The sequence below is a fragment of the Fopius arisanus genome, unplaced genomic scaffold, assembly GCF_000806365.1.
Source record: "Fopius arisanus strain USDA-PBARC FA_bdor unplaced genomic scaffold, ASM80636v1 scaffold00069, whole genome shotgun sequence".
Classification (NCBI taxonomy): domain Eukaryota; kingdom Metazoa; phylum Arthropoda; class Insecta; order Hymenoptera; family Braconidae; genus Fopius; species Fopius arisanus.
Genome location: NW_011887808.1, coordinates 103,301 through 131,027, shown reverse-complemented (window position 1 = coordinate 131,027; position 27,727 = coordinate 103,301). Strand labels below are relative to the sequence as shown.

At 35.0% G+C, this 27,727-nt stretch overlaps 6 protein-coding genes across 7 annotated transcripts in view; all 6 read left to right on the top strand.

Annotated features, from left to right (window-relative positions):
- The window catches only part of LOC105269452 (1-phosphatidylinositol 4,5-bisphosphate phosphodiesterase epsilon-1), a 30,619-nt gene extending 27,240 nt beyond the window's left edge, over positions 1-3,379 (top strand). Inside the window, exon 14 of the mRNA XM_011309713.1 lies at positions 708-3,379. Within this exon, the coding sequence (XP_011308015.1) occupies positions 708-2,884 (2,177 nt within the window). The 3' untranslated portion in view covers positions 2,885-3,379. The remainder of the gene's footprint in view (positions 1-707) is intronic.
- Positions 3,380-7,553: 4,174 nt separating this feature from the next.
- On the top strand, positions 7,554-11,678 carry LOC105269409 (N-acetylneuraminate lyase). Its single transcript, XM_011309606.1, has 8 exons — positions 7,554-7,638; positions 7,987-8,045; positions 8,125-8,198; positions 8,796-8,941; positions 9,418-9,586; positions 10,248-10,393; positions 10,624-10,795; positions 11,455-11,678. Exons 1-8 carry the CDS (start codon positions 7,633-7,635, stop codon positions 11,604-11,606), a joined length of 924 nt encoding a protein of 307 aa, XP_011307908.1. The 5' UTR covers positions 7,554-7,632; the 3' UTR covers positions 11,607-11,678.
- Positions 11,679-11,770: 92 nt separating this feature from the next.
- On the top strand, positions 11,771-15,783 carry LOC105269408 (N-acetylneuraminate lyase-like). The gene is made up of 8 exons (XM_011309605.1): positions 11,771-12,343; positions 12,812-12,870; positions 12,949-13,022; positions 13,529-13,674; positions 13,737-13,905; positions 14,582-14,727; positions 15,100-15,271; positions 15,482-15,783. Exons 1-8 carry the CDS (start codon positions 12,329-12,331, stop codon positions 15,631-15,633), a joined length of 933 nt encoding a protein of 310 aa, XP_011307907.1. The 5' UTR covers positions 11,771-12,328; the 3' UTR covers positions 15,634-15,783.
- Positions 15,784-16,242: 459 nt separating this feature from the next.
- On the top strand, positions 16,243-16,989 carry LOC105269451 (vasorin-like). The gene has a single exon (XM_011309712.1). It carries the CDS (start codon positions 16,243-16,245, stop codon positions 16,987-16,989), a length of 747 nt encoding a protein of 248 aa, XP_011308014.1.
- A 1,805-nt stretch (positions 16,990-18,794) lies between these two features.
- Positions 18,795-22,976, top strand: LOC105269450 (slit homolog 1 protein). Its single transcript, XM_011309711.1, has 3 exons — positions 18,795-20,171; positions 20,904-21,087; positions 21,413-22,976. Exons 1-3 carry the CDS (start codon positions 18,875-18,877, stop codon positions 22,821-22,823), a joined length of 2,892 nt encoding a protein of 963 aa, XP_011308013.1. The 5' UTR covers positions 18,795-18,874; the 3' UTR covers positions 22,824-22,976.
- A 1,204-nt stretch (positions 22,977-24,180) lies between these two features.
- LOC105269405 (fatty acyl-CoA reductase 2-like) lies at positions 24,181-27,683 on the top strand. Of its 2 annotated transcripts, XM_011309599.1 has the most exons (5): positions 24,181-24,526; positions 24,772-25,020; positions 25,231-25,574; positions 25,656-26,252; positions 26,331-27,683. In XM_011309599.1, the coding sequence occupies exons 1-5, from the start codon at positions 24,326-24,328 to the stop codon at positions 26,425-26,427; spliced, it is 1,488 nt and encodes a 495-aa protein (XP_011307901.1). In that variant the 5' UTR covers positions 24,181-24,325; the 3' UTR covers positions 26,428-27,683. The 2 variants fall into 2 exon arrangements, with proteins under 2 accessions (XP_011307901.1, XP_011307902.1); XM_011309600.1 differs by lacking the exon at positions 24,772-25,020.
- The last annotated feature ends 44 nt before the right edge of the window (positions 27,684-27,727 follow it).

Genomic DNA, 27,727 nt, shown 5'->3' with positions numbered 1-27,727 from the left:
CTTGCGGTCTGCATTTTTGCTTCAATGCAATTGTATTCGTTAAATCCCAAAGGAACAAATTGGAGTATTGAACCAATTGTTAATCGATGGCTCCATAAATAAATGATCCGTTCATAACGCTTCTTTTTTCTCCGGTTTCTCCAATAATTCCTCTCTTCTTTTCGCACTGAGGTAATATATTGCATAATCGTTTCAAAGCTTATTAAATAAGCTGCACTATAATACGTGAGTTATGTGATTCTGACAATTTTTCATAGGTTGCAGTCTTTTGAACGTAAAAATGTGATTTTCATGTTTTACCTCAATTTCAACTTTTGATCAACGTTTCTATATTTCCAAAGAAAATAAATAGAAATATTTATGTACTATTAAAAAATATATTTTTATGATTTATGAAATGGCATCAGTTGTATGCTATTTAATTGCTTTTTTAAAGAGTCATCGAAGTTTTCACCATTTGTCATCTTTATGACGCTGTAAAATTCACGTTTATTACTAACGAGGCCGGCAGTCTTTCGAGATATCGATAGTTCACGAGTTCGACTTGTCTGTCCGTTTTAGAATAGAGGATTGTTTGTCGTCAGCATTAATGCAAAGTAGTTAGGGCACCCGACTAATAACTCAAAAATAAATAATTCAATTCAGTAATGATTTAAAATATAATTTAAATTGTTATTAATCTGATCTAAACGAAACAATGATTTCAGACAACTCAATCTCCAGTTACGAGAGGTATCTGGGTGGTAGCCAAATGGTGCACGTCCGTTTGAAATCTGATCCAGCAGTTGACGACAAATCTCAGAAACAAAGCAGTCAAATCGCCAAAGAGCTCTCTGACCTCGTAATCTACCTCCAAGCCATTAAATTCCGCGGCCTCAACACAACCCCAGGAACACTTCCCATACCAAAAGCACGCCACCAAAGCCACACAGGCACCGTGCAGAGACACAGTATCGCTGGGATTGGTACTGGTGGAATAGCATCCTCCACTGGCTCACCACAATCCCTGTCGACATCCGCGTCTGTTGCCAGCGGTGGTAGTAATATCGACACACTATTCCGTTCTAACCGTGGCATGCCAGCGTGCTTCCAGTGCTCCTCATTAAACGAGAGTGCAGCTAAAAAAATTTGTCGTAAACAGCCACTGGGTGTTGTTGCCCACGCTGAGACCCAATTAATAAGAACCTATCCCGCTGGAATGCGAATAGACTCATCCAACTTCAATCCCGTCATCTTCTGGGCGTTTGGTATCCAGATGGTGGCTCTTAATTATCAAACGGATGATGCAGCGCTGCATCTGAATGCAGCAATGTACGAGCAAAATGGTCAGTGCGGTTACGTTCGAAAGCCCTCGATGATGTGGGAGAAGAGTCACATGATGTATAGAAGATTTAACCCATGGGACAAAGAATTTGATGGCCTTCATTCTGTCCACCTGACCCTATCAGTTATCTCTGGCCAATACATATCCCCAGCTAATCTCCTAGCCAGTACTTACGTTGAGATTGAGTTAGTGGGAATACCCATTGACTGCGCCAAACACAAAACAAAAATTGTTCAGAACAACTCCCTCAATCCCATTTGGAATGAAAAGTTCTGCTTCCAAGTGATGTTCAGAGACCTTGCCTTTCTTCGATTTGGTATAGTCGAGGCTAACTCTCATCATCTCATTGCCCAGAGAGTATTACCGTTAAACTGCCTGAAACCCGGTTATCGTCACGTACGTCTGCGTTCATGTAAAAATAAGTCCCTAGCATTATCAACATTGTTCATTTACTCTAGAATGGAGGAGGAGAGTTTGGACTACAATACGTGCTGCAGAGATCACAATAAGGAGTCCAAACGTCCATCTGGAAAAACTCCAGAGAAATTGAGTAATGTGGATCCTGGATTGGGGGGAGTGACGCTGAAGCGTCGTATGTTTTTCCTGAGGGTTTACGATGTGATGCCCGATGAGCCTTACACTATCGTCAGGGTAACGCAAGAAAGCTCCACGCAGGAAGTCATGCTGCAGGCTCTACAGAAGGCGGGCATTTCTGCAGAGCATGTGGACGATTATATTCTGGTGGAGGAGGTTTCTCGAGGCTGGGAGAAGAAAGACAAAGAGGAATTGCCAACTCAACGTGTTTTGGATCTGATGGAGCGTCCGTTGGAAGCTCAGGCATTGTGGAAGGGTCAAGGTAGATTTCTACTGAAACGAGTGGGCAATGATCCCAGCAGCAGAGCTTGGTTGGCCTCCATCAGAAGTACAGCGGGTCATGCACAATTGAATGAAAGTGGTGAAGATCAGTCAATGATTTGGGACGAAGCTGACACTTTTCTCGTTTGCATATACAATGTATCACCTGAAATACCATATGCCATTTTACGTGTACCAGTTAGTAGTTCCGCTCAGGATGTACTTGCTCAGGCATTAGTCAAAGCAAGAAGAATGGAGGATCCGGTGAAATTTGCACTTCTTGAGGAATTGGAATGGGGCGGCGCAGGCGCCGTTGGTAGTGGTAATCGTCAGTTGCGGGTACTACGTGACGATGAGAATGTGTACAGTACACAGGCATTGTGGAAGACCCTAGGAAGATTTATATTGAGAGAACGGGAGCAGGCGATTCCACGGAAACACCTGATACCTGCTACTCTTGATAGAATAAGTAAAGGCTTTTCAGTCGGTAGATCGGTGTCACTGCCTGGCTCCAGTAAGGAGAAAGTTCCGGTAGCCGAGGCTCTCTCCGATCCGACCTCAAGGGGCCTACGTCAGCGTCTTTTAATGGGACGTAGACGTGAGGTACACTCGGATGGCGAAGAGTCCAGGGAATCGGACATCCTCAATGCTGCATTACATCTCAAGAAGGTGTCATTGAGGAAGTTGAGAGCCTGGAAGTCTTAGTGGCAGTCACGGGCGACGACGCTTTCATCGTTGTTTGCCCCTCGGAGAAGTAATTGGTGATTAAATCTGTCAATGGCTATCGGTTATACCGATTTGTTTGGAATTACTGCTGTTCAGTTGTTCACGTCTTACTGCTTCTATTCAGATATCTCCAAAATAGAGAGCATTGAGATCAATTCATTAGAATTCTCCTTTCGGTACAGTCCACTCGTATAAGATACCACAAGCAACCGGAGGTAAATAAAATTCCGAGAATCACCATTCCCCTATTCACCATGTATCTTTTAAATTCTCCAACAGCTTAAAAGTAAACTAATAATGTAGCCTGCTCTGTAGTCTGTAGTATTTTCCGTCCTGTTTAACAGAAAAGAAAAAGTAGAGAAGATATTTCTTCCGTTTGCGTAATTACTTCACGTGGGGAAATCATTGAAAATTCTTTATGAATTAATTAAAATAAACGAAAAAACAAAAATACAATAGATCGTTAAATGATTAATAATTTATGATAATGAATGAAGAAATCGTTACAGTGCCAATGATTCTCTTTTTTTATTTATCATTTGCGTGGTATCTTATATGGAGCGCACAATTCCAAAATATTCAGGGCCGTGAGATAGGAGTCGAGGTAGTGAATTAGCGAACGGAAAGACGAAGTATCCTGTACGAAAATCTCTTGTACAAAGAGTCGACAGTATTTGGTTGTTTTATTTACGGTACGAAATTAGAATCAATTGCCGTGAATCGGAAATCAATTGGAATTATTAAAAAATTCACGATTATTCGACAATCAAACACCAATGGCCATGTGAATCGCTGTGAAATTCCGCAGGGACGAAAATCGGATCCATCACCTTGATTGAATTAAAATTGACATTTCCACCAAATAAAATAAAAAAAAAACGAGTGCCGTCGCTCGATTGACTGTATTCCGAATAAAATCACTGTCAATAACAACTGAGGACGGTTAAGTTCGCTGGAGGGGAACTGATATCGAAGGAAGTTACACCGACAGTCCAATGAGAGGTCTATCATTAGTGAAAATTTTTTAGTAAAATTCTACCAGTAATTTATATCTAGACGAAGACTGGGGGCAAATCAAGAGGGATTTTTAATTATCTGTTTAAATGTACCAATGATACCCAGATTAATATATTTAAATAATCGAATCATCATTTAATGAACCAAATTAAATGTGATGATCGGCCGAATCAACGCAAGCACATAATGTGTGAGTTATTACATGAAAAAAAAACGTACATCGACACTGGCGACGAAGTTTTCCTGGCAAAGTTGGCCAACTAACAATAGACAATTACAAGTTTATAATGATTAGAGAATGTAATAGCATTTATTCAGTGTTTAATACGAATTGTTGAGACAACTACAAGAAACAGCCTAAACTTCTTTTGTAGAAACACTCGTGTGTGCCTCAGCGAATTAGTCAGAACGTGTTGAACACAGTTATTTTTATTATGAATAAATAATTATGCGAGTATTCCACATGTGTTTTCTCCTTCTGCGACAACTTAAAACAATATAATCGTAATTTTTATGATTAGAGCTGTAATGGTTCTTGCTCCACCTTTGTCGAGGATAAACTTCACAGAATACGCATTTTTACTATCCATTAATTTTAATAATACAGAGATTATATAGATAGAAATGTAGAACCAAAAGGTATATAACCGATAACAAATGCAATAGTCTAATCACACCAATACGGGTTCATCAGATGAATTATCGTTTATTTTGGTTCATTCTCTGATGATCGATTGAAATGATTAGTAATGGATCAATCGTGTCACCATCAATTTCCCCGCAGTCAATGATTAACAAATATTTCACGTCAATCTCTCGTTGCGTCTCTTTTTTCATTTCTCCTCAGTTCACGCTATTTATGATGATTTACTCGATTCTGTTCGATGTTTCTATAAATTGTGTTTTTTTTTGTCGTATCATCCAAATCAAACGTTCAAATGAATTAATCATCTTGGTGTCAGCTCCATTAATTACTAACGAATGAGTTCAAACACGGAACACATTTCCACCTCTCACACATGAATAAACATTTTCCAAGCATTTATTTTTCTCGATTATCCTTCGAGTTCTCGTCAGAGGTCGATCGAATGTAATGAAATTGAACAAAAATATCATTTGAAGAGACCAAGAGAAACAATTGTCTAAACTCGATATAGAAGAGGAATAAAATACATTTCGAATGAAACACAAACATTGCAGAGAATACAAATATCATACATTGCTAAACTATTCATCAAATTCATATCTACCTAATATCGCACTAGGATTACTAATAGTTCAATGTATCGTCATCACCTTGAGAAGAAAAAATGTTCAATTGTCAATTTTGAGTTCATCACTTCCACCTAAAATGAGAAAAATGTTTCTAAAGTAAGAAAGAGAAATTTATCACAGTCTCTCGTGATTTTTCTATTCACTGTAAAACTATTAGATTTGAAGAATCTATTAAAATGAAAAGATAATCTGAATAATAATCCCCGCGTCGAGGCAAGGCATCGATCAAATCAGTTATGTCGACGGTGAAATGCTTTCAGCCGATGTACAACAGTTTGAAATTGTGATTATGTAATCGTTTTGTTTGTTTAAAAAAGGGCCTGAGAGGCTCTGTGATGATCCATTAACGAGACGAATACATAATTGCATTTAATATCTACCAATCGACTCAAATTGTTTCACTTGACAGCTGAAATATATTCTTATTGACTAGTCGTTTTTGAATTCCTAGCAACGTTACAGTGTAAAGAGACCTATGATGAAATCAATAAAATAAAATCAGCATAGAAAAAAATCAAGATTGTAATACCTAGAGAAAGAATAATGCTTCTAATGCTGCGAAATATGAAATTATACTTAACGACTACCTTTTAACATTTTGGGACCATTATCATGAGATTAACCGACTTCTTGAGGTTACCACGAGCAGTATTAAGTTATTATTGGAATATTCACGCAGACGAGAGTAAAAAATTGAATGATCAATTATTTGTCAGCATCATTGACCCGAGTATTTCCTCGGATAAAAAACTTAAACTGTTGAAAAATATGTGTATATCCCCGTGTACATATCCGGAGGATCCACTGTATACGATCCTCCGAGAAAGAGTCAAAACTCAAATAGTTGAAATCACGAATACAAAAGTGACTGGAAATCATTTTAATTGTTTTTTCACAAGATTGATATTGACAAAAGCCAAAAAGTTTCTCGCGGTGTAGTATCAGACGGCCCATTTGACAATTAACTCCGCAGAAACTAAAGATCTGTCAAAATTTTATAAAATTTGGAGATTAATATTTTTAAAATGTTAATCAGACGTTTTATCCTAGAAAATCAATTGACAATGTGAGAAAATATATAGGTTTTAGACAACTGTCGATGAATCGCTAGTTTCCCAGGGAAAAATCCCACGTGGGGATCATCTGGTTTCACATCTCTGTCTACTGTTGACAACTGCTTTGTACGCTAACGCTTTCTGAAACAAAAAAAAACCAAAAACAAATAAATGCTTGTACTCGTACAGTGAATTTTATTTTCACACGTTCTATTTGTGACCTTTTTTCACGCGCATTCTTTCATCTGTACATAAAATGTCGCGATTCGTTTGGACTTTTGTTTTTCACGAGTAGCATCAAAGGAAGAAAGAGCTGACTGCTGTTATTACACAGTTTTCCTGACGTATAAAGCAACGAAGAGTCCCGGTTATTTTTACAATTTCCATTTTCATTGCTTGAATGTTTTCACCAAGGTATTACAACTGGTTTTTTCAAAGTCTAGTCATTGTCACTTTGTTTTGTACTTTCATTACATTTTCTTTTTATAATCGTATTTATTTGTTATTAATAATTACCTAAAACTCTCGAGACGTCGGTTCTTCATGTTCTATTCGTACGATCAAATCGAATTGCAGAATTGTGGTAAAATGAAACATCAATGAATTGATTAACAATTAACAAATATGCATTTTCATGGTTAATTAAGAGTAAAAAGGTTTAAAGTGTCGCGAAATCCGATCGTAAGAGGGTGAATTTTTAGGCTCGCCATTTCATGTGATTTGATTAAATAAAATAGAATAAGAGAATAATACTGAGAATGAAGTTAAATAAATAAATAATGAAGAATGAAGACATCCTTCGTAGATGCGTCAAATAATCGCAGTTGAATTGTGTAGGTCAGAATTTAATTGATGAAAAAAAAAACATCATTTATCATGAATAGGATAGAAACTTTTTGGCGTTATTTAAATTACGTAGTTCTCTGTTCTTTTTTGAGGAACACGTGACCCAAAGCATGCGGCCATTTAGATTACATATATTATATAAATATAAATATATGCATAAATTACTATTAATTATTATGGTAATATTGACATTGTTGAAGGATCTACATGTAAATAAACATAAAGAGCATTTTTATAAATTACGAGTACTATTCAATTATTCTCCTCTTTCCCTTATTCAATGTTATATAAATTATTAAATTCATAGAAATTGGCATAAATAACCGAAGAATTCCTTTCATTATAAATTATCGTATGAATTACTGCTTTCAGTTGTAGCAAGAAATTATTTGATTGATTAATGAGAGAGCATCTGTTTTTTTTCTTCTCTGAGATACGACTGGTATCTGCCTTGATGTTCTTATCAATATTTGTCATATTGTGGAATTGCTCAGTCTTCAAAGAACTGCTCGGATAGACACAACTCTCCTCAAAATGCCGGTACAATATCTTCTTATTTACTCTAATTACATTACAGATATTAATAACAATAATTGTAGAAATATAATTCCGTCTAATAAGCTTTGTTTTTCCGTTGTTCAACAATTTTATCATGTTTCAATCTTTAATTTAATCTTAAAAATAGAATAATGATGGATTGACTCAAATTAATTAATTACCTTACATCAACTACATCAATTTAATTGAATGAAATTTATTTGGTAGATGTCAATTTTACGCTGTTTCGATTCACTTTGTTTTCTGTTCTCTTCACTTTTACCTCTTTCACTCCACTGAAACTCAATTACTCAATGGAGTTAGCGTAATGGAGATTCATTAATATTATAGAACTTGTTGTACACCTTCAGAGGCTTTGTTGTGCCGGTATTGACGCCGTTCACGGATGGGTAAGAGCAATATTATATCATCATTATCGACTTTCGAGGAAGGTTCTTAATTACCTAATTACCTGAATACAATGCGCAGATTGGGCTTAAATTTATCGGTAATACCGCAGTATGCAAAGTTTCTAGCCGACAGCGGAATCAAAGGAATTTTAGGTAAGGGATTAATCAATAACGCTATTGAATAATCTTCATTAGATACATCACAAAATGAACTAGAAAATCCCCGAAAGAAGTCGTCATTCATACTCCAAGAACGATAAGATAAATAACAATTTATTCTTGAGTTTGATTGCATTTAAATTGGAAATCAATTCGACTCATTCAGGAAAAATTTATATTTATATTTCACATATTCAATTTAGATGAAATTGAAATAATAAAATTAGTTGATTTGCTGACTTTAATTATTTTAGTTGAATTAAGTTTAATAGAATTGTGTATTAATATTCGTTCCACTATTTCTTTTTCATAAAATATATTGAACAAAATGATATATTCAAAAATTCTATATATTATCAAAAAAATTCTTGATTTCCTGGCATCGAATGAGAAAAAATATAATATTTAGTTCAATTCTCATTTTTTACATTATTTCCTTGAAAAACAAAAACAATGATCAATTCCAGAATTTGTTTTTCTTTTTTAAATATTGTCAACAATTTTTCTGGGTCTTCCAAAAATTTTTTTTTCAAACCCACACGTTAGATTTTATTGCATTGTTTTTAATTAATTATTTTATGATTATACAAGTCAATGGTACGAGCGGGGAAGGCATGTCGATGTCTGTGGAAGAGCGAAAAAAAGTAGCTGAATCCTGGGCGAACGCAGTAAAACAGTCAAAACAACATCTTATGATTCAAGTGGGAGGTGCCCCCCTTCCGGATGTCATTGAACTTGTACGTAATCAATTAAAAATCCAATTGAACATGTCATAATCATTATCTGCACACACGGTGTACGGTAAATTACCCTAACAAGATGATAACTGTCAGCGAATTGACGAATTCTTTTTTAACCACTTCATTACCTTTACGAAATCGTAATCAAAGGTAATTATCACCATCGTTTATACTTTAATTATGATTATTATCTAAATTTATTGTAATTACATAAAATGTAACCGTAACGACAACTCGACAATGTGAACTACATTGATGTAATCGTAATTTTTGTTTCAATTGAAGTTTCAACCGTAAAATCTGTTCTGTTAAAATCTTTGGGGAGCGTAGAGTAATCGACAAATAAAATAAAGATAATAAATAAATCGGAGTAAATGAACAACTAATTTCTCAAACGTAATTTATATTTACTCTTTACTCCATGCAATACATGAAGAGTACAATAATTGCTGCACGGTTCATTGTATTGCCAGGCTAAGCATGCAGAGCAAATCAAGGCAGACGCAATACTCTGCTTACCTGAATTGTACTTCAAGCCATCCAATGCAGAAGAGTTGATTAATTACCTGAAAATCGTGGGTGATGCTGCGCCGAAGACGCCGTTACTCTATTATCATATTCCAATGTTTTCGAATGTGAACAGTAAGTGAAACATCAAAGATTATTATATATAATATCTCAACCGTATCCCCTTCAAAAAATCCACTTTGACGTTTTTTAAAATCTGATTTGCATTATATACCATTGGTATATATGTACTGAATATTTCTTAATTTTTCATTTTTACAAGTTTTTTAAAAACAATACGAATATCAAACAAAATTAATGACTAAAAAAATATAAAGCTTGATCAGGGCCTCGTCTTTGGTCTAATGATCAGGGCCCTGGTCTTGTGAATAAAGCGTCCCAGTGTACACAGAAAGAAAAATACCGGAAAAATTACGGAACTTTCACGTATTCGTGGGGTGACCTTGGTTTTCGGGGAAAAATACTGTAAGTCCCGTGAAAATTTTTGTAGCGAGCAGGAATTTTTACGAAACTTTCAGGATAATTTTACGGTACCTCCGGTACTTTTTCCTGAAAAGCAACGTCACCCCACGAATACTTGAAAGTTCCGTAATTTTTCCGGCATTTTTCTCTCCGTGTAGCGCAAGTTCGAGCCTCCAGTAACCAAAATGATTTAATATCTCCATATAACAGAAATTATTGGAATGCAAAACGTAACTCATTAATTATTATTTTACCCTGTCATAGTTTATAGTACACGCAAATATTGAAATTAATATTTTTTTCCTGTTGACAGTTGACATGGGAAAATTTTTGGAATCGATCGGAAATCGAATTCCTTCATTCGTTGGCATTAAATTCACGAGTACAAATCTCGCAGAGGGCAGTCAGGCACTACATGCTGATGGAGGGAAATTCGTTATTTTTTTGGGCAGTGATCAGGTGAGTCTACGTAAAACTTTAGTAAATAAATACCATATTTACAATTTATAATTGCGAATTAACTAGGTCAATCGTCGAAAAATGATTTTGTCTGTAAAATAATAAAATATCATTATTTTTTTAATTTTCTACTGAATGGGGACTATCAGAATTGGCAACTCGAAAGATTTCTAGACAATTTAATGAATTTATATTAAATAACAATACGAAAATTTAATTCGCTGTTCCAGATTATTTCTGCTGGATGTACTGTCGGAATTGATTCCTTCATCCCAACAAGTGTCAATATATTTCCTGGACAAGCCTTAGAAATTCGGACAGCTGGAGTCGCTGGTGATGGACTGAAAGCCAGAGAACTACAACACAAATTAAACCAAACAATCATCACAATTTCTAAACATGGTAATTTATTTATTAAAGTCGCCAACTTTTCCACCTCAATTAAGTAATTGCGAATCAAATAAAAACACTAGTCTCCACACAGAAAAATATATAATAATTTGTCAATTCTATATTTCTATATTTCTCCAGTTTATACATAATGTACAAAAAATGTACATTGTATATACTTTTTATCTATTAATGTATTAAAATTGCAATATTTCCACTTTAGTAATAACTGGTTGAATAAGAAAAAATCAATATATAATAATTTTTTACCATAAATAAAAAAAATCTCTTTTAAACGCGATGTACAGCGAAATTGAACATTTTATCATTTCAAATTTAAGGCCCGGATGGACTGTCCGGAAAAGATAATTTACTCCAAAATTGGGACTTCTAATTACTCCGTCGATTAATCGTTTTTTCCGATAATTGTTAGCTAGCGGCCTAGTTGTTGACAACCGCTAGAGCGCTAGCTAACAATTATTGAAAAAAACGATTAATTGCCAAAGTAATTAGGAATCCGAATTTCGGAGTAAATTATCTTTTCTAGATAATCCACCCGAGCCTTGAAGAAAAATTGAATGTTTGACATTTATGAATGTTTTTATTCCAGCCATTTTCTCGGTACAAGTCAAAATGGAATTTGTCAATTTGTAATGTATGTAATTCCTTAGGTAATTGGGTTGTCACCATGAAGACTGCAATGGCCCTTTTGACACCAATAAATCCTGGTCCAGTGCGTCCTCCAGTTCAAATACTATCTCCAGAAGCAATCAATCTCATGAAAAAAGAACTCCAACTACTAGGCTATTCCATTCGGAATTGATAACGAAATAATGTTAACAGTCTGATAACACAACTTATCTGATAAAGGAAATAATAAATTGATTAACACTGACTTTATCCGTTAATATACAACGAAAAATTGATTTTAACATTCAGCCTTTACTTATGCATTTATAATAATTAAAGAAATAACAATCTACTAGATTGTAGAATACAAAATGACTGCCATTTTCCAAACAGACAATAAGTGATATGTAACATTCATCAGTTTACATCAATTATAATGATGAATAAATATAAAATTGAATAAATAAATAAACCAGCATTTTAACGTCTACATACTTAACGTAGACGCTAAGTTCAAAAATATTCCAAATCTTTTACGATCTAGAGCATCCAATGCAAATACTCAAACTTAATTCTGAACCACTCTTTCCGGAATTCGACGTAAAAATTCGACGGAAATTCGCCAAGCGAATTCAATTTTATCCTCTTACAAAATATTTATCGACCTAACCGTAATTTATCCTGACAGTAGAAAAATTCAGATAGAAAACTTTTGTTTTGTAGTAGTTAGTTGTGTAGTTATTTAAGGAAGTAACAATTTTTTTATCCATCTTTCCTTAATCGTCGGAAATTGAATTGAGAATCAGTGAGAAAGAAATTGATATCTGTGTGTTGGAATATTCCGGTCTCTCGCAGATTACATTTACCAGTCGTCTCAATTTAACTCAGTATCTGAATGATTGCGGTGTGAATTACATGACAAATATGTCGGTGAGTCCTCCATAATTATCTTTATTTTCCTTTACGCACTAAGAGAAAAAAAATAATTTCTGCTGATTGGATTTACCCGCCACAAATAAATATTTGAATATAACTTGAATATTTCCATTGAAATATGTGCATTTCCGTGTAGTTATTAAATTTGCATGACAAAAGTAATTATTTTTTCAAGTACTGAGAAAGATATATCAGTAAAAATTACAGAATTTCCGTTAAGCTAATTAACACAACAATTATGACTATAACAATTATTATATATATTCGCAATCAAGATAACGATTTTTTGATTCGATGAATGGAAAAATTAATTAAAAAATTAATATTTAATGTAATTAAATGACTCCATTTGACACGGAAACTTCAACGAAGAATCAGTAAAATTTATGTTCGGAATTTTATCTCCTCATTATTTCCTTCGTATGATGATTCTATCGTCATTGGAATGTGATAACGTTGCAGAAGCTGTCGTACACCTTCAGAGGTTTAATTGTACCAGTACTAGCGCCATTCACTGAACGGTAAAAACACCATTACATCATTGATTTCACTTTGGTAGAAACCGAGTAATTCGATTGTTACATAAACTCTGGATGTAGGTTGACGCTGAATTTACCGATAATACCGACCTACGCCAAGTACTTGGCTGACAATGGTGTCAACGGAGTTCTAGGTGAGTGGAAAATGTACTAAATCAATTTTCAAAAACCAATTACAATTTCCATTACTCAGAACGAAGGAATTATTATCTCCAAATCTAATTCCAAATCGTGTGAATTCCATACGAAGGAATCAATTAAAATACAAAAAATAGAAAATTAGAAATGCCTTATGAAGACAGATATATAATTAAAAACATTAACAAATAAATATCAGGGATTAAATATAAAATAATATTTGTAGCTCACTCGTAAAAGAGGACTAAATTCCCTACAACTCACTTTAGTTCCGTTTTTCATAAATATTTCGGAAACTAAGATAGACAATGAAATTTTTGTTAGAACCTTTTTTATAGAGCTAATTAAGAGCTATAAAAAAGGTGCAACAAAAATTTCGGTATCCCCGTTAGTTTCGAAGATATTTTCAAAGAGATACAGAATTGCGGAGTGAACTTGTTTCCTTTACCCATTTTTCTACTGGTTAATGAATGAATGAATTAATTACTGAACCGTAATCAAGTAAATGGCACCACTGGAGAAGGAATGTCGATGTCAGTCGATGAACGCAAACATGTGGCAGAATCATGGGCAAATACTGTTAAGGAGACGAATCAACATTTAATGATCCAAGTCGGAGGAGCACCTCTTCCAGACGTCATTGAACTGGTACACATCATTCATGAAGACATCAAGAAATTATTCAATATTTTCGTAAACATTTTTTCCAGGCCAAACATGCGGCAAAAAACAAAGCGGATTCGATACTTTGCTTGCCAGAGCTGTACTTCAAACCTGCGAATGTCAATGAGCTAATTGATTACTTGAAAATCATTGGAGAAGCTGCACCCAAAACTCCACTGCTCTATTATCATTTTCCAGTGCGGTCGAATGTCAACCGTAAGTAGAAAATGTTCTATCCAATTGTTAGATTCATTAAATTTTTATTAATTAATGATTATCTACACATTGAATTGCCAAAAGATGCAACTACTTTGGATGGCGATAACTCGAATTGCTGCTTTGATGAAAATGAAATAAACAATTTTAATAGGGAACTTTTTTGTAGCTGTTGCTAAAATGTAATTGCAAAAATGACAGTTTATAGAACTAGAAATTACTTCTGTTATAATCTTATTATTGATAGTAATTGATGGATTCCATTGTGTTGTACCCTGCGTGGGAGGTACTTGTATTTATTGTAGGTTCTAGGCTCGAAGGGATAAATCCCACCAATAGTTTATAGGTATTTCAATATGAGAGTTTATTACTTTAATTATGTCATCTGACTGATTACAAATATTACGACTAACACATGTCGCAGTCCGATTTGGATCTACCTTCTGCCTACCCAAACGGCCTCTTAAATACATAATTGTTTGTGTGTCATTACTTGGTCAGCATAATCCAGTTATCCTGGCAAGTGTCACGCTGACAATGCTGGATGTCCAAATATTTAACAATAACCCAATTAACCAAAATCTGGGGCATAACAATTGTGCGACCGTTGATTTTTGATGAATTTATGGCTTGAGAGAATGTTTAATGATGATTACGGAATTATGATTATTTGCAGTTCACATGGGGAAATTCCTGGAAACAATTAGAAATGAGATTCCATCATTTGTGGGTATCAAGTTCACAAGTACGAATCTTGAAGAGGGATCTCAGGCACTGCGTGCAGATTCTAAACGATTTGTTGTCTTTCAAGGGAGCAATGAAGTAAGAAATATCATTGAAAGTTAATGAAAGATCAATTAACAACTGTGAATCAATATTCGATATCAAATTTCATTATGATCTTCCATTAAAATGGAAATGGAAAAAAATATAGTCCCTTGTATGAAAAAATTGTAAAGACTTCCCTGAGATCTTGAAATTTTGAATTCATCTTCAAAATGAAATGATTTTTAAACAAACAGAAAATAAAATTAATAATCATGAATTAATAATCATTAATAATCAATGATCATCATTAATCTCAATTTAAAACTACATGCAATTGTCCAGAGGAATTTACCGTTTTTTTACTTGTATGAGGGAAATATATTATGATATCAATAATTTGGGGATTGTAATAGGCATTATATTCAGATTCTATCAGCTGGTTGTGCCATCGGAATGGATTCCTGCATTCCATCCAGCACAAACGTCTTTCCAGAAAATGTTCAACAGATCGTAGACGCTGGAATGAGAGGTGACGGATTAAAAGCTAGAGAGGCACAAGAAAAACTGAACAAAGCCCTATCTATTATTTCTAAATATGGTAATTTCTAAAAATATATATATAAAAATTAAAAAATATAGCGAAACTATATTTGTATTATATAAAGAAAAATAAACGGTAATTTTGTTTAAGAGGGAATTACTCCTAACTTATTTATGAGGTAATCAATCGCTGACAAAAGAAGTTATATTCTTTTTTTTTAGAAGATAGACAATTCAATTGAGTTAATAATAAAATCTATTTTTACAGGTAATTGGTCTGCGGCTTTAAAATGTGCGATGTCTCTGATAACTCCAATAAATCCAGGGCCCACTCGTCCGCCAAATCATCGACTCACTCCAGAAGATGTCAATTCAATGAGTCAAGAGTTACAAGCGCTCGGATATTCTGTTAAAAAATAAATGAGCAGAAATCCATGAGTACTTATAGCAGATAATCAGTTATAATAAAAATGAATATTGTGTCCATTAAATAATCAAGATGTCATAATATTATCAACGATTGTTTTGCTAAATTTTTAATTAACAAATTAAATTCTGTGGCAATGCTAATGCATATTTATTGACTTCAAGCAGTTGAGATAGTTTCCCAGAATGAATTCGTTATCATTACCCTCTATCAACTTTCCTTATTGTCTTTAGGTAGTCGAATATGATACACGATTTCCTCTTTTTTTCCTCATTACTACCAGAGAATAATATCGTTATGTTTATCATGATGAATGATGTAAGAGAGGTCAAACAGCTCGATGATATCTACGATTTATTGCCTGATCGACATTAACTACAGAAAAAATTATTGAATCATCAAGTCTTTCCAGGACTTGTCAACTCTCGTCTGTGGGAGAATAACAGGAAAAATTTGATGAGTTTACTTGACGAATTTAGCTGTTAACTCCCACCCCGATATATTCTAATATTGAGGAAAACTCGCTCCGATAAATAGTTGCATTCGGGAGAGGTCTCATCAGTTCTATTAACACTCTAATGGAATGCGTTGAAATTTAGACAATGAAGATTATAATTGCAATCAGTCTTGTGTCACTGGTGCTATCGGTGCTCGGAGATCGGAGGAATTGCAAGCTCAACAAGAGTAAAGTTGTAGTTTGTGAAGATGCCGGACTCATCACACGAGTCTTTCATCCAGCTGATGATAACAATCTCACTCTAGATCTGAATGGCAGTTCAACAATCCAGAGGAATGCATTCAAGAATGTCAACAACTGGCAGCTTCAACTGATTCTTCCTGAAGAAGGGGCTCCACACACTCTGTTTCTGGAGTCAGGATCGTTCCGTGGTGTTGGATACACAACAAATCTTGATATTCAAAATGCAAATATCGTTTTTGATGGCAATCCTTGGGAAGATCTGGGAGACCTAGCTATTCTGAGATGCAAGAACTGTGGATTCACCGAAGTGCCTACTGAAATACTAGAATCGTTTCCCAAATTAGAGGAACTCTATTTAGAAGATCATCGGATAGATGTCATCCATGAAAATGCATTTGCATCTTTGAAGAATTTGACTGTTCTAACTTTAACCAGGGAAAAGCCTATCACTCTGGAACCTGGATGGCTAAATGGACTTGATCAATTGGAAGAACTGACGATTGCAGCTAATTCGTTTACCTTAGCTCCTGGGATTTTCGATGGATTGAAAAAATTAGACACCCTCAGGTTGAGGGGCAAAATCGACAATAGCACTATTCCCAAAATATATGATTCCATCAAAACACTGACTAATCTTGAAGTGGATTAGATTGATTTTGATCTTTTGCAGACCGCAATGTAATCGTCTTCAACTGAATATAAGAAAAATCAATGAAAATATGGGAAATTTATAACGATTTTTAGAATGTTTTCTATAAAAATCACCAAATTTAATGATTAAATTTGTCCATCTCCCAAAAATAAATTCAATGACATTCATTCTCTTATTTCAGTATTTTTATTTTTCATGTGTCAAATATTTGTGTCATAATAAATACATAATATTTCCGAATTAATTATACAGAGATTGATTGATTGATGAATGATTTCTGGATTAATTAGGTAACGAGTTCAACAGGAATGTTATCCAATAATGAATTGAATTGAATTAACATAATGAATTCAAGAATTAAGATCCAATTGGAAGAAATTGACTTGGAATCCATCGTATTTAATTACGTTTCCAAATTTAATTAAAGATCTAAATGATTTTTATGAAGGGTTAAGGTTGGACTTTTCCTCAGTGGTAGTTTTACATTTTTCCGAATGATTCCATCTAGAAATATCCCATTCAGGGAATCCCTGTTTCCATTTAATTGATTTATTACGGAAACTGTTTTACTAAATGAATATTGGAAATATTGAAATCAGAAGGCATTATATTTAGAATGTTAACGATATGTATTTAATTTATTGAATTTCCAATCATTTAAGTTTCCTCGGCCCAATTTTGTGTACAATAAATAAATATAATAATTATGGTTAATAAATTCGGAATTCACTTCCAAATAGATTTCCTATTATTCTCATTTCCATTTCGCTATTCTTTTCTTTTTGTTATTCCTAAATATTTCGCCCGGCAGACGGAAAAGCCTGCGACATAAATGAGAAATGAATATATTATAATCGATTCGTGACTTCTCGAGGTTGTATATGGTATTGTATTAATGAAACATTAAAAAATTTGAAAAACCTAAATAATCGAATACCAAATTTTTAATCTCGAATGTTTATGGATCAAGTAGAAATAAATATCGACTCTTTATCTTTGCGATTGATATTTTTAACAACACCTAAGAGACGTGATATTTTTGTTGAATTCTTCGTTAACGAGTCAGTCGATTATTTTAAACATTCCAGCAATTTTCAATCTTTTGGAAATTGAAGATTTCCTTGGAAAATCCATTACAATTTAATATAAAAAACCCGATTCCCTTGAATTTCTAAGATAAATGAGAAATTTAGTTAGCGTTTTCGATTGGAATTGAATTGAAACCCACAGAATTGAATATTCAGATAACATTGTGACTGAAATTTCAAGAAATTCCTAACTTAAATATACTATTTAATCTACCCACTGAAATTTTCTAAAATAAGTTTTAACCTTCACCACTTAACATATTCCAACATACCTATTCAATCAATTTATTTAATTCCAGCGAACTTAACATTTTTTATAAATATTCCTCCAATTTAATTCACCACTCTATCAACTTTCTAAGAAATAAATAAAATAATGAATCCCAACGCAAGATATTCACTAACTTGAATTCACATTCGCCAATCATCAGATCCATCCGCGAGATTAAATTACAATCAACATTACAAATGAACTATTTATCCATTCCATTGTATAAATATGAATTTTTTTTTCAATCAACAAGTTTTTTACACACGTACAGAATAAGGAAACAGCATAGATCCATTATATGAATTATTTACCGCTCAATTGTCGTCTGAATTTTCCTGTTAATTCTATTTTGATGGAGAGAATAGACGTTTGTCACAGGATCATCAACGAGATTCACAGAATGGTATAAATTATCCCCATTTGTAAACAGCGGAGGAAAAAATCACGTCTCGTTAAATTACAACGATCGAAACAATCTCCCGCAGTTCTCGTCCCTGGATCGTGAGAAGTCAAACGTACGGAGATGAAAATAATTATCGGAATTAATCTCACCTGTGTTGCACTGTTGGTATTCGGAGCTGATGAATTTTGTGAAATTAACGAGCATGGATTCAAAATTTGTGAGAAGTCCAACGTTATCACGCACATCAATAACACCAAGGGCCTAGAATTCTGTACTCTGCATCTGGAGAATAATACCACAATCTCTTCAAATGTCTTCAAGAACTCCAATATCACGGAACTCTGGTTGATTCTACCTGAGACCAGTTCTCCAAACCTATTGTCACTCCACGCAGATGCTTTCGTGGGTTTAGAAAACTTGAATACTCTGCGAATCCTTGACGCGAACATCTCTTACACCGGAAACCCTTGGATCCAACTAAAGAATCTCCAAAATCTGAGATGCATAAGCTGTGGATTTACTAAAATACCAACTGAAATCTTGTCATCATTACCAAACCTCAAGGAGCTGGAACTCGCTGGAAATGGAATAAAAACAGTTCATCGAAATAGTTTTGCTAGGTTAAAGAACTTGACAGCTCTCACGTTAGAGAGAAATGGACGAATGAATCTTGAATCAGGATGTTTCACTGGTCTCGATGAACTGCTAGTCCTGGATTTGTCTCACAATTCTTTTGATCTCCTACCAGGTGCATTCGATGGATTGAAACAGCTGAAGGTTCTTTTCATGTATGGAATTACTGAGAGTAATATGACACTGCCTAATACATTTCGTGGAATGCCAGCCCTCACTCGTTTGGAATTAGCAAATGGCGACCTGGAGACACTAGGTCCTGGGATGTTTGATGATCTCTCGGATATTCGGACCCTCAGAGTCAACCGCAATAAGCTGCATCACATCCCGAAGGGTGTGTTTAATAAGCTCAAGTCATTGAAGCATCTCTCTCTAGTCGATAATAATATTACGACTGTAGAAACTGGTGCATTCGACGGTTTGGACCTTCAAACACTAGATTTAACATCCAACAAAGCCCTCGGAGTCGTTGCTACTGGAACATTCAGTGGCTTGAGTGTCGGATTTTTGAGTCTTGATTCTTGTAACATCACGGAGATCAAGCCTCAAGCTTTCAAGGGATTGAATGCTGGGGCTTTGGATTTAGGACATAATCAACTGACGAAAATCGGAGTTGAGGACTTCTCTGGACTTCAGACTGGAATGTTATATCTGAGCTTCAATAACATTTCCGAAATCATGCCAGATGCATTCAAAAATACCAAAGTACAAGTAATTAGAATAGATGATGAGTTTGTAGAAAATCTGAGGAGAGGGGATTGGGGTCTTCCGGAATCAGTGGAAATTTTATGATGTAAAATAAATTGTGTTATAAAATAAATTGAATCATTCAAATTATTGGTAATAAAATTTGTTGAAAGTAAAGTATATAGAACAGAATAGTCAATACTATCATTCGACATATTAATTGCTATTATTTATATTTTAAAACATTGTTCAAAAGCGTTAATGAAACCTCAAAGTTTATCAAACCTTTTATTTTTAACGGTCTAACGTCTCCAACAAAGAAATAAATTTGCATGCGAAAAACATTAATTTGATACATTTTCAGTGCCCTACAGTACTTATTGTTAACACTATCCTCGAGAGACCTATATGTTTTCTACTTCACAAAGAAACCATTTATTCATCATCGTTCGTTGTCCAGTAAACTATTGCCTTTTATTCTGATGTTGTTATCTATTATAAATGATACACAAGTAAAAATTCATAAATTTATCGCATTAAACGTCACAGTTCATTAATTAGTTTTTCGAACGAGAGGATTTATTTAATATGAATGCACAAAAATTATCCGTGGTGGAATTCTATGAAGGCAAATCAATATTCATCACTAGATGTGGGGATGGCAAACTTCTGCTAGAAAAACTACTGAGATGTTGCCCGACAATTGGATGCATCTATCTTGAAGGATTCTATTGCAGATCTGTTGTTGCTAATGGTAAATAATCGGCCCTCCGACATGGTTGTCAATTTATTAATATGTTTGGCTCATAAAACAAAATATCGTCGACAGTCTTCGAACGTAACGTGGAAATTCTTAATGGAGAACTTAGTGAAAAAGGTCGAAAGATTTTCGAGTTCGATGTGAAGAAAATCAATTGCAAGTCTTGGCTCAAAGATCATATACTGGGGATAAGAAAGCATCTGTTGAAAGAAGACTTGGATAATTTAGACGAAGCGATAGCAAAGATGCAGAAGTATTTGTCCCAACAGCTGTTTTTTTTACCTTTCCCATCTTCTGATCCTAGAAATAATCTTTTGTTCACCTTTACAGGTTCTATTGCGTGGAGAACATCCTGCAATCATTCATTCCCATCGCCTCATTCTTCACCATTTATTTCTTGATCAAACTCCGACGCACGCGGTATTAGATAAAAGCCAGAAGATCTCGCGACTTTCAAAACTGACAGCTACATTTTCTTACATCAACCGAAGATTCTTCAATCAATAACATAAACGAGATCAATGCCTTTGACCCCATGACAATGTCATTGGAATATTTAATCTTATCAGCATTAATTGAGTCAAGAGTTCTTCAGTTGTCGGAAGTCTTCAGTGGAGATCAGACTCGTTCTATCAAGCAGCAATTTCCACCACGATGAAACGACTTATTGAAATAATTTTCGTTTTCTTCATATCAGCAGTGATCGCTGAAGATGAAACCTGTCAAAAAGCGGATTGGGGCTACAAAACATGTAAGAAATCTAATACAATTACTCGTGTTAGTACCGAAGACTCATTATTCAACAGTTATTTTACCATGCAATTACCTGATGACACGATTATCAGCGAAAATGTCTTCAGTGCTCCAAAACTTCAAGTACTTCGCATACACTTACCGTACGTTAACAGAGAGAACAGATCTTCAGCTAGCTCGCTATCATTATTTCGGGATTCATTCACTGGTTTGCCAAACCTGACAACTCTGGACATCAAAAACGCCAACATCAACTTCAACGGTGCCAATCCCTTTAGTCCACTTGAATCATTGACGAATTTGGAAATAAGCAAAGGTAATTTCACCGAAGTACCTACCAAAATACTGGAATCTCTCCCAAAACTTACTAAACTGTCGCTGAGAAATAATAAAATAAGTGCAATTCGTGCTCATGATCTTGCACCGTTGACGCATTTGGAGGATTTGGATCTGAGCTGGAATGAAATAACTCATGTTGAACCAGGTTCTTTTGAGAGACTTAAAGCATTGAGAGTTTTGAGTTTATCTACTAACGCTTTCCCAGCAGTTTCTGGAATATTCAAGGGTCTGACGTTGCTGAAGAAACTCCGCATATCTAGATGTTTTGATCATAACGGATTTCAGTCCTTCGTCCTTCAAGATGTACCAAACCTAGATGAACTTCAAGTAGCTTTCAATAATATAACAGTATTCCAGCCCGGAATGTTTAATGCTGTCTTTAGACTCCGTGAGCTGTCATTGTATGGTAATGAGATTCGAGAAGTTCCTGCAGGAGTGTTCGAACAGCTGAGATCCCTAAAGGAAATTTCTCTCGTCGAGAATGAAATTGAAACGATAACACCAGGTGCATTTGGTACTTTGAACCTTGATGACTTGATCATCTCTCATAATCGTCCATTGAAAACCATTTTGACTGATACATTCAAGGGTCTTACTGTTCGCCGGATGACATTGGCTAAAAATGGTATATCTGAACTGAAACCAAGAGCTTTCAATCTTTTGCACGTTACCAATATGATAGATCTGACTGAGAATAATATAAATACAGTTGGGACCGAGGACTTTTCTGGACTCAAGACTAAGGACTTGGATTTGAGCCAGAACAATCTCACTGCAATCTCGCCTGATGCATTCAAAAATACGGAACTCCAACGACTTGGACTCTTCGGTGATTCTGTCATGATCACTGACAAAGCGAAAGTCGGCCTCGAAGAATCGGTAGTAATTATGAGATAATTCCACGAATAAGCCCTTGTACTCGCTATGGAATGTATTTTGTATGATGTTCGGAACTTGTGATAAAAATACGAACGAGTGTAATGTACTCATTTTTTTGAATGAACAAATATTCATGGGAATCTATTAAATTGCCGCTAATTTCCAATTTAATTGATTGCAACATACGAAACAATACACGAAAGGCACCTCGTAATTTATATATTCTGACCATAAATAGGACTCGAATGAAATAATATGCTAGAATGTCTCGGTCCTCCGCGAATGTGTGAAAGTTTATTGATATAAAATATATGATGTTATAAAATAATAGTACATTGTGTCCTTAGGCCGATAAGTGGAGGAAAAGTTTATAGGGAGAGTTTTTTTAACATTGAGTATATTGCTCAGAGAGACCCGGGTGCCTTGTGTTCGTCCCGCTTCAGCACGTTGAAATACCCCAATAATGCTGTCTCATTTATAATTTTCATTCTTTTTTGTTTCAAATAAGCTTTGAAATTATTATACGCTCTGTCGTAAACTGGTTTAGACTGTTTAGGAACGAGTACGGCTTCAGCTTCGGCTGCAGAATCCAGAACATCTTGAGGAATTTCCCCACCGTCATTTATAATTATCATTATCATTATTATCATTATTATCATCTTCCTCATTATTGAGGTTATCAATGTTTTGATAACTAAGAGAGTCGACGTTAGCGAATATACTTGAGCCAAAGCAAGGTTTTTCCATTAAAACTTGTGCCCCAATCTCTTCACCACTAGCGTCTTCATCACTGCTCGTAATTATAATATCACACATTTTTCACTTTCTTCCTCCCTTTGATTTTTTCTCGAAATAAAACACAAACTCTCATCTGGGACACAGGAGTTATGGTGAGTCGTCAGTGTCACTCAACGCTCCTCATATGTAATTGACAATACTGGCCCATCACGCAGCCATATCGTTTTAAAAACAGGCCGATAAGGAGCAGAAGACAGAGGCTCAGGCCGATAAGTGAGCCGAAAAGAGAGGCACGGGCCGATAAGTAATTTTGTCCGATAATTGCTATTTATTGATCTGAAAGTAGCCCCGTAAGAGCCACTTCTCGGACCTCAGTGACAAAAATTCAATTATAACTAAATAGTCGTATTTTTTCGAATTATTTGTAATGAAATATTTTTTCAAATCGTAAATGGAACATCAAAGTTTATTATTACGTTGTCATTATGTTTAACGGTGGTAAAATTGACGTCACCAAGAAAGAAATAAGAATTTGCATGCGAAAAACATTAGTTTGAGTTATTTCCAGGGCAGTAGAGCCGTTATTGATAACACTATCCTCATTGGGCATATGTTCATTACGTCACAAGGAAACCATTTATTCGTCATTCGTTTGGTGTCAAGTTAACTGTTTTTTTATTATTGAATAATAAGCTATTAGCAATGGTGCACAACGAAAAATTCGCGAATTTGTCGAATTAAATGTCACAATTCATCGATTAGTTTATCAAAGGAGATTTAATATGAGTGCACAAAAATTGTCCGTTGTGGGGTTTTATGAAGACAAGAAGATATTCATCACTGGAGGTACAGGTGGTATTGGCAAACTTCTGCTAGAAAAATTACTGCGATGTTGCCCGAAAATTGGATGCATCTATCTACTGGTTCGGCCCAAGAAGGGAAAAACGTCAGCTCAAAGATTATCCGATCTACTCGATTCTCCAGTAATTACTTTTTTACCAATTAATATGTACTACTAAAAACGTGGAATAGTAATTTTTTTAATCGCACACGGGAAAAAAAATCCAGACAATCACCACGACAAATTCTTGGATATCATATCTGAAAAATGAAAAGAAATTCTCCGATTAGCCTACATTCAAATGGAAAAAATTATCTGTTAAATTCGTTCGAGTATGAAAATGTTAATGTAATTAATTACAAATACATGTGCTAATTCTTAAAATAGGTGTTTGATAAATTACGCTGCTATGATTCTGAGGTGTTCTCGAAAATCGGGTTGATCGAAGGAGATTTATCTCTGCCTAGCCTTGGCATCTCCGATGAAGATAAAGAAAAGCTGATTCGTAATATTTCTATCGTCTTCCACTGTGCTGCAAGTGTCCGATTCGATATGACCCTGGAGGAGGCAGTAGAGAGCAATGTTTTCGGTACTCGTCGGCTTCTGCAGCTCTGCCAGGAAATGATCGAAATTGAAGTTAGATTTTTCATGAATTACTGTTTATATCATTTTTCTCTAAAAAAATTTCTCTAATCGCCAGTATCATCCCGAAAAAATTTTAACTTTCTACTCTGAAGAAGGAATCAACATTGAAGAGTTTCTCGCATCATCACATATTCAACACAAATTATCGAAAGAACACAACGATTTTCACAACACGTGCATTAATTATTGATATTATTATAGGTATTGCTTCATGTGTCGACGCTGTATTCGACTTGTCATAAAGTGACCGTGGACGAATGTATCCCCGTAATCCCAACAATCAACGGATCCATGGATTTCAATCAGAATAAGGATGACTTCTTGAAGACGATACCTCTTGAAGTGGCGAAGAAGTGGCCTAACACTTATACTTTCTCCAAAGCACTGACCGAGGTGATGCTAGATAATCTAAAAGGTAGAGTCCCTGTGAGTATTGTGAGACCTTCGATCATCCTCTCCACGTGGAAAGACCCAATACCAGGATGGGTCGATAATTTCCATGGTCCAACGCTCACGGTTGTCAACGGTGCCTTAGGAATAATTAGGTACATAATAACAAATAATTTTGACAATTGAATGGATCAATGATCGTAGAGTATGCTGATGTCTGGAGGATTCTATTGCAGATCTGTTGTTGCTGACGGTAAAAAAATCGGCGATGTCATACCCTCCGACATGGTTGTCAATTTATTAATATGTGTGGCTCATAAAACAAAATACCAAGACACTGAGGAAATCAGAGTTTACAACATCTGCTCGGGAAGGCAAAATCCATTGACAGTAAAATTTTTTCTTAAAGAAAGCCAAATACTTTCTACGATGTATCCATCGAAGGCGGCTATTCGATATCCAAATTGGCGATTCACGCCATCCGAATTAACACACAAGCTTCGATCTGCAGTACATCATCATCTCGTCGCTTACATTTTTGATCTTGTGGCCTTTTGTACTTTTAAAAAATCTCGGCTGTCTCGGATTCATAGATCGGTTTCACGAATTGCAAAGACCACGAAATTCTTCAGTCTTCGTGAGTGGATAGTCTGCGATCGTAACGTGGAAATTCTTAATGAAGAACTTAGTGACAAAGATCGAGAGGTTTTCGAGTTCGATGTGAAGAAAATCAATTGGAAGGCTTGGCTCAAAGATTATATACTGGGGATAAGAAAGCATCTATTGAAAGAAGATTTGGATAATTTGGACGAAGCGATAGCAAGGATGAAGAAGTATTTGTCACAACAGCTGTTATTTTTACCTATCCCACCTTCTGATCCTAGAATTAACCTTTTCTCTTACGTTTGCAGGCTTTATTGGGTGGAGAACATCGTGCAATCGTCCATTCCCATCGTCGCATTCTTCATAATTTATTTCATGATCAAACGCAGCCGCAGGCGTCATTAGATAAACTGCAAATGATTGAACGAGAAGTACATTTCTTTGCATCACATAAAGATTTTTCAATCATATTTTCAAGAACGAGAAATAGAGCCGTCGATAAGATACGATATTCCACCGACTTTGAGATGGGGTCAAAGGCATTCGACTCGTGTCTGTTTTTTTATTTACGCCAATCAGCTCGAATTGCGGAAAGCGATGTGGTGATAAACGGACACAATTTTCGTTATATCTGGATTTTTTTTAAAGAGGAAGCGAATGGATTAAGATGTTTGCGCAATTGTATTGACCGAAATTTGGATAAAAAACTAATGCCTGAAATATCACTCGAGCTCCACAATTAGTCCGGTATTTACGTCAAGCTTTGTCGCAATTAAATGAAGTCGTCAAACTTTCCAGAAAGATCATTTTTTGAATGCCAAACTTGACTTCTCAATTTCTACATACAACACCAATCGGGAAAAACCCAATAATTTTAGAGATTTTGTGGTATTACATGTAGTTACTGCACAAAATTCTTAAGTCAAGTATATTTTATGCTCAATTCAAGTATCTAAGTATACTTATTTGAATTTGGGTGATCTTCATCAACATTGAAACATGCCACAGGCTTCTTTGAAGATAAAACAATTTTTTTCCACATGTCCAGAGCTCTCAGACATTTCGAAATTTGAAGTTCGATACAAAGAACCGAACAAAAACAAAGAATCAATCCAAAGATTGATGCCTTCGGAATTCGCTTTACGTTTAGTTGCCCAAAGATTGAAAATTGAGCTCCAGACGAAAATTCTCCTCTTCCAGAAAGAATATATTCTTCCCTTCACTACATTTTTCGTTCTGCCTTAGATTCTTATATATTAAATTATTCTATTATAACTAGATATAATAAAAATGGAACACTTAAGTTTAAATTCAATCCCTGAGAACGAAATCTATGAAATATTTAGCTACACGCTATTTTTCAACTGAAATACGAGGTGATAGACTGTACTACTTGGCTATTGCCCTAGTAGAAATTGATTAGAGTTCTGCGATATTGAGCTCAAGTGCCTAGACCTATGCCTTATAAACATTGAATATCGCATGAGAAACTACGTCGAGACATTTATGCAATGTGTCGATGTTCATTGTACAGTGGCAGCAGTTGATTATCTATAGCACTTGAAATAAAGAGTAATTGTAAAAATTTTCAATATTTTATGCTGATAAAATATATAAAAGTTCATCCATTTGAGACTCGCCAGATATGCAATTGCTAATCTCAGTCATGAATAACATCAACAAGGTCATGGATTAAACTTCAAGC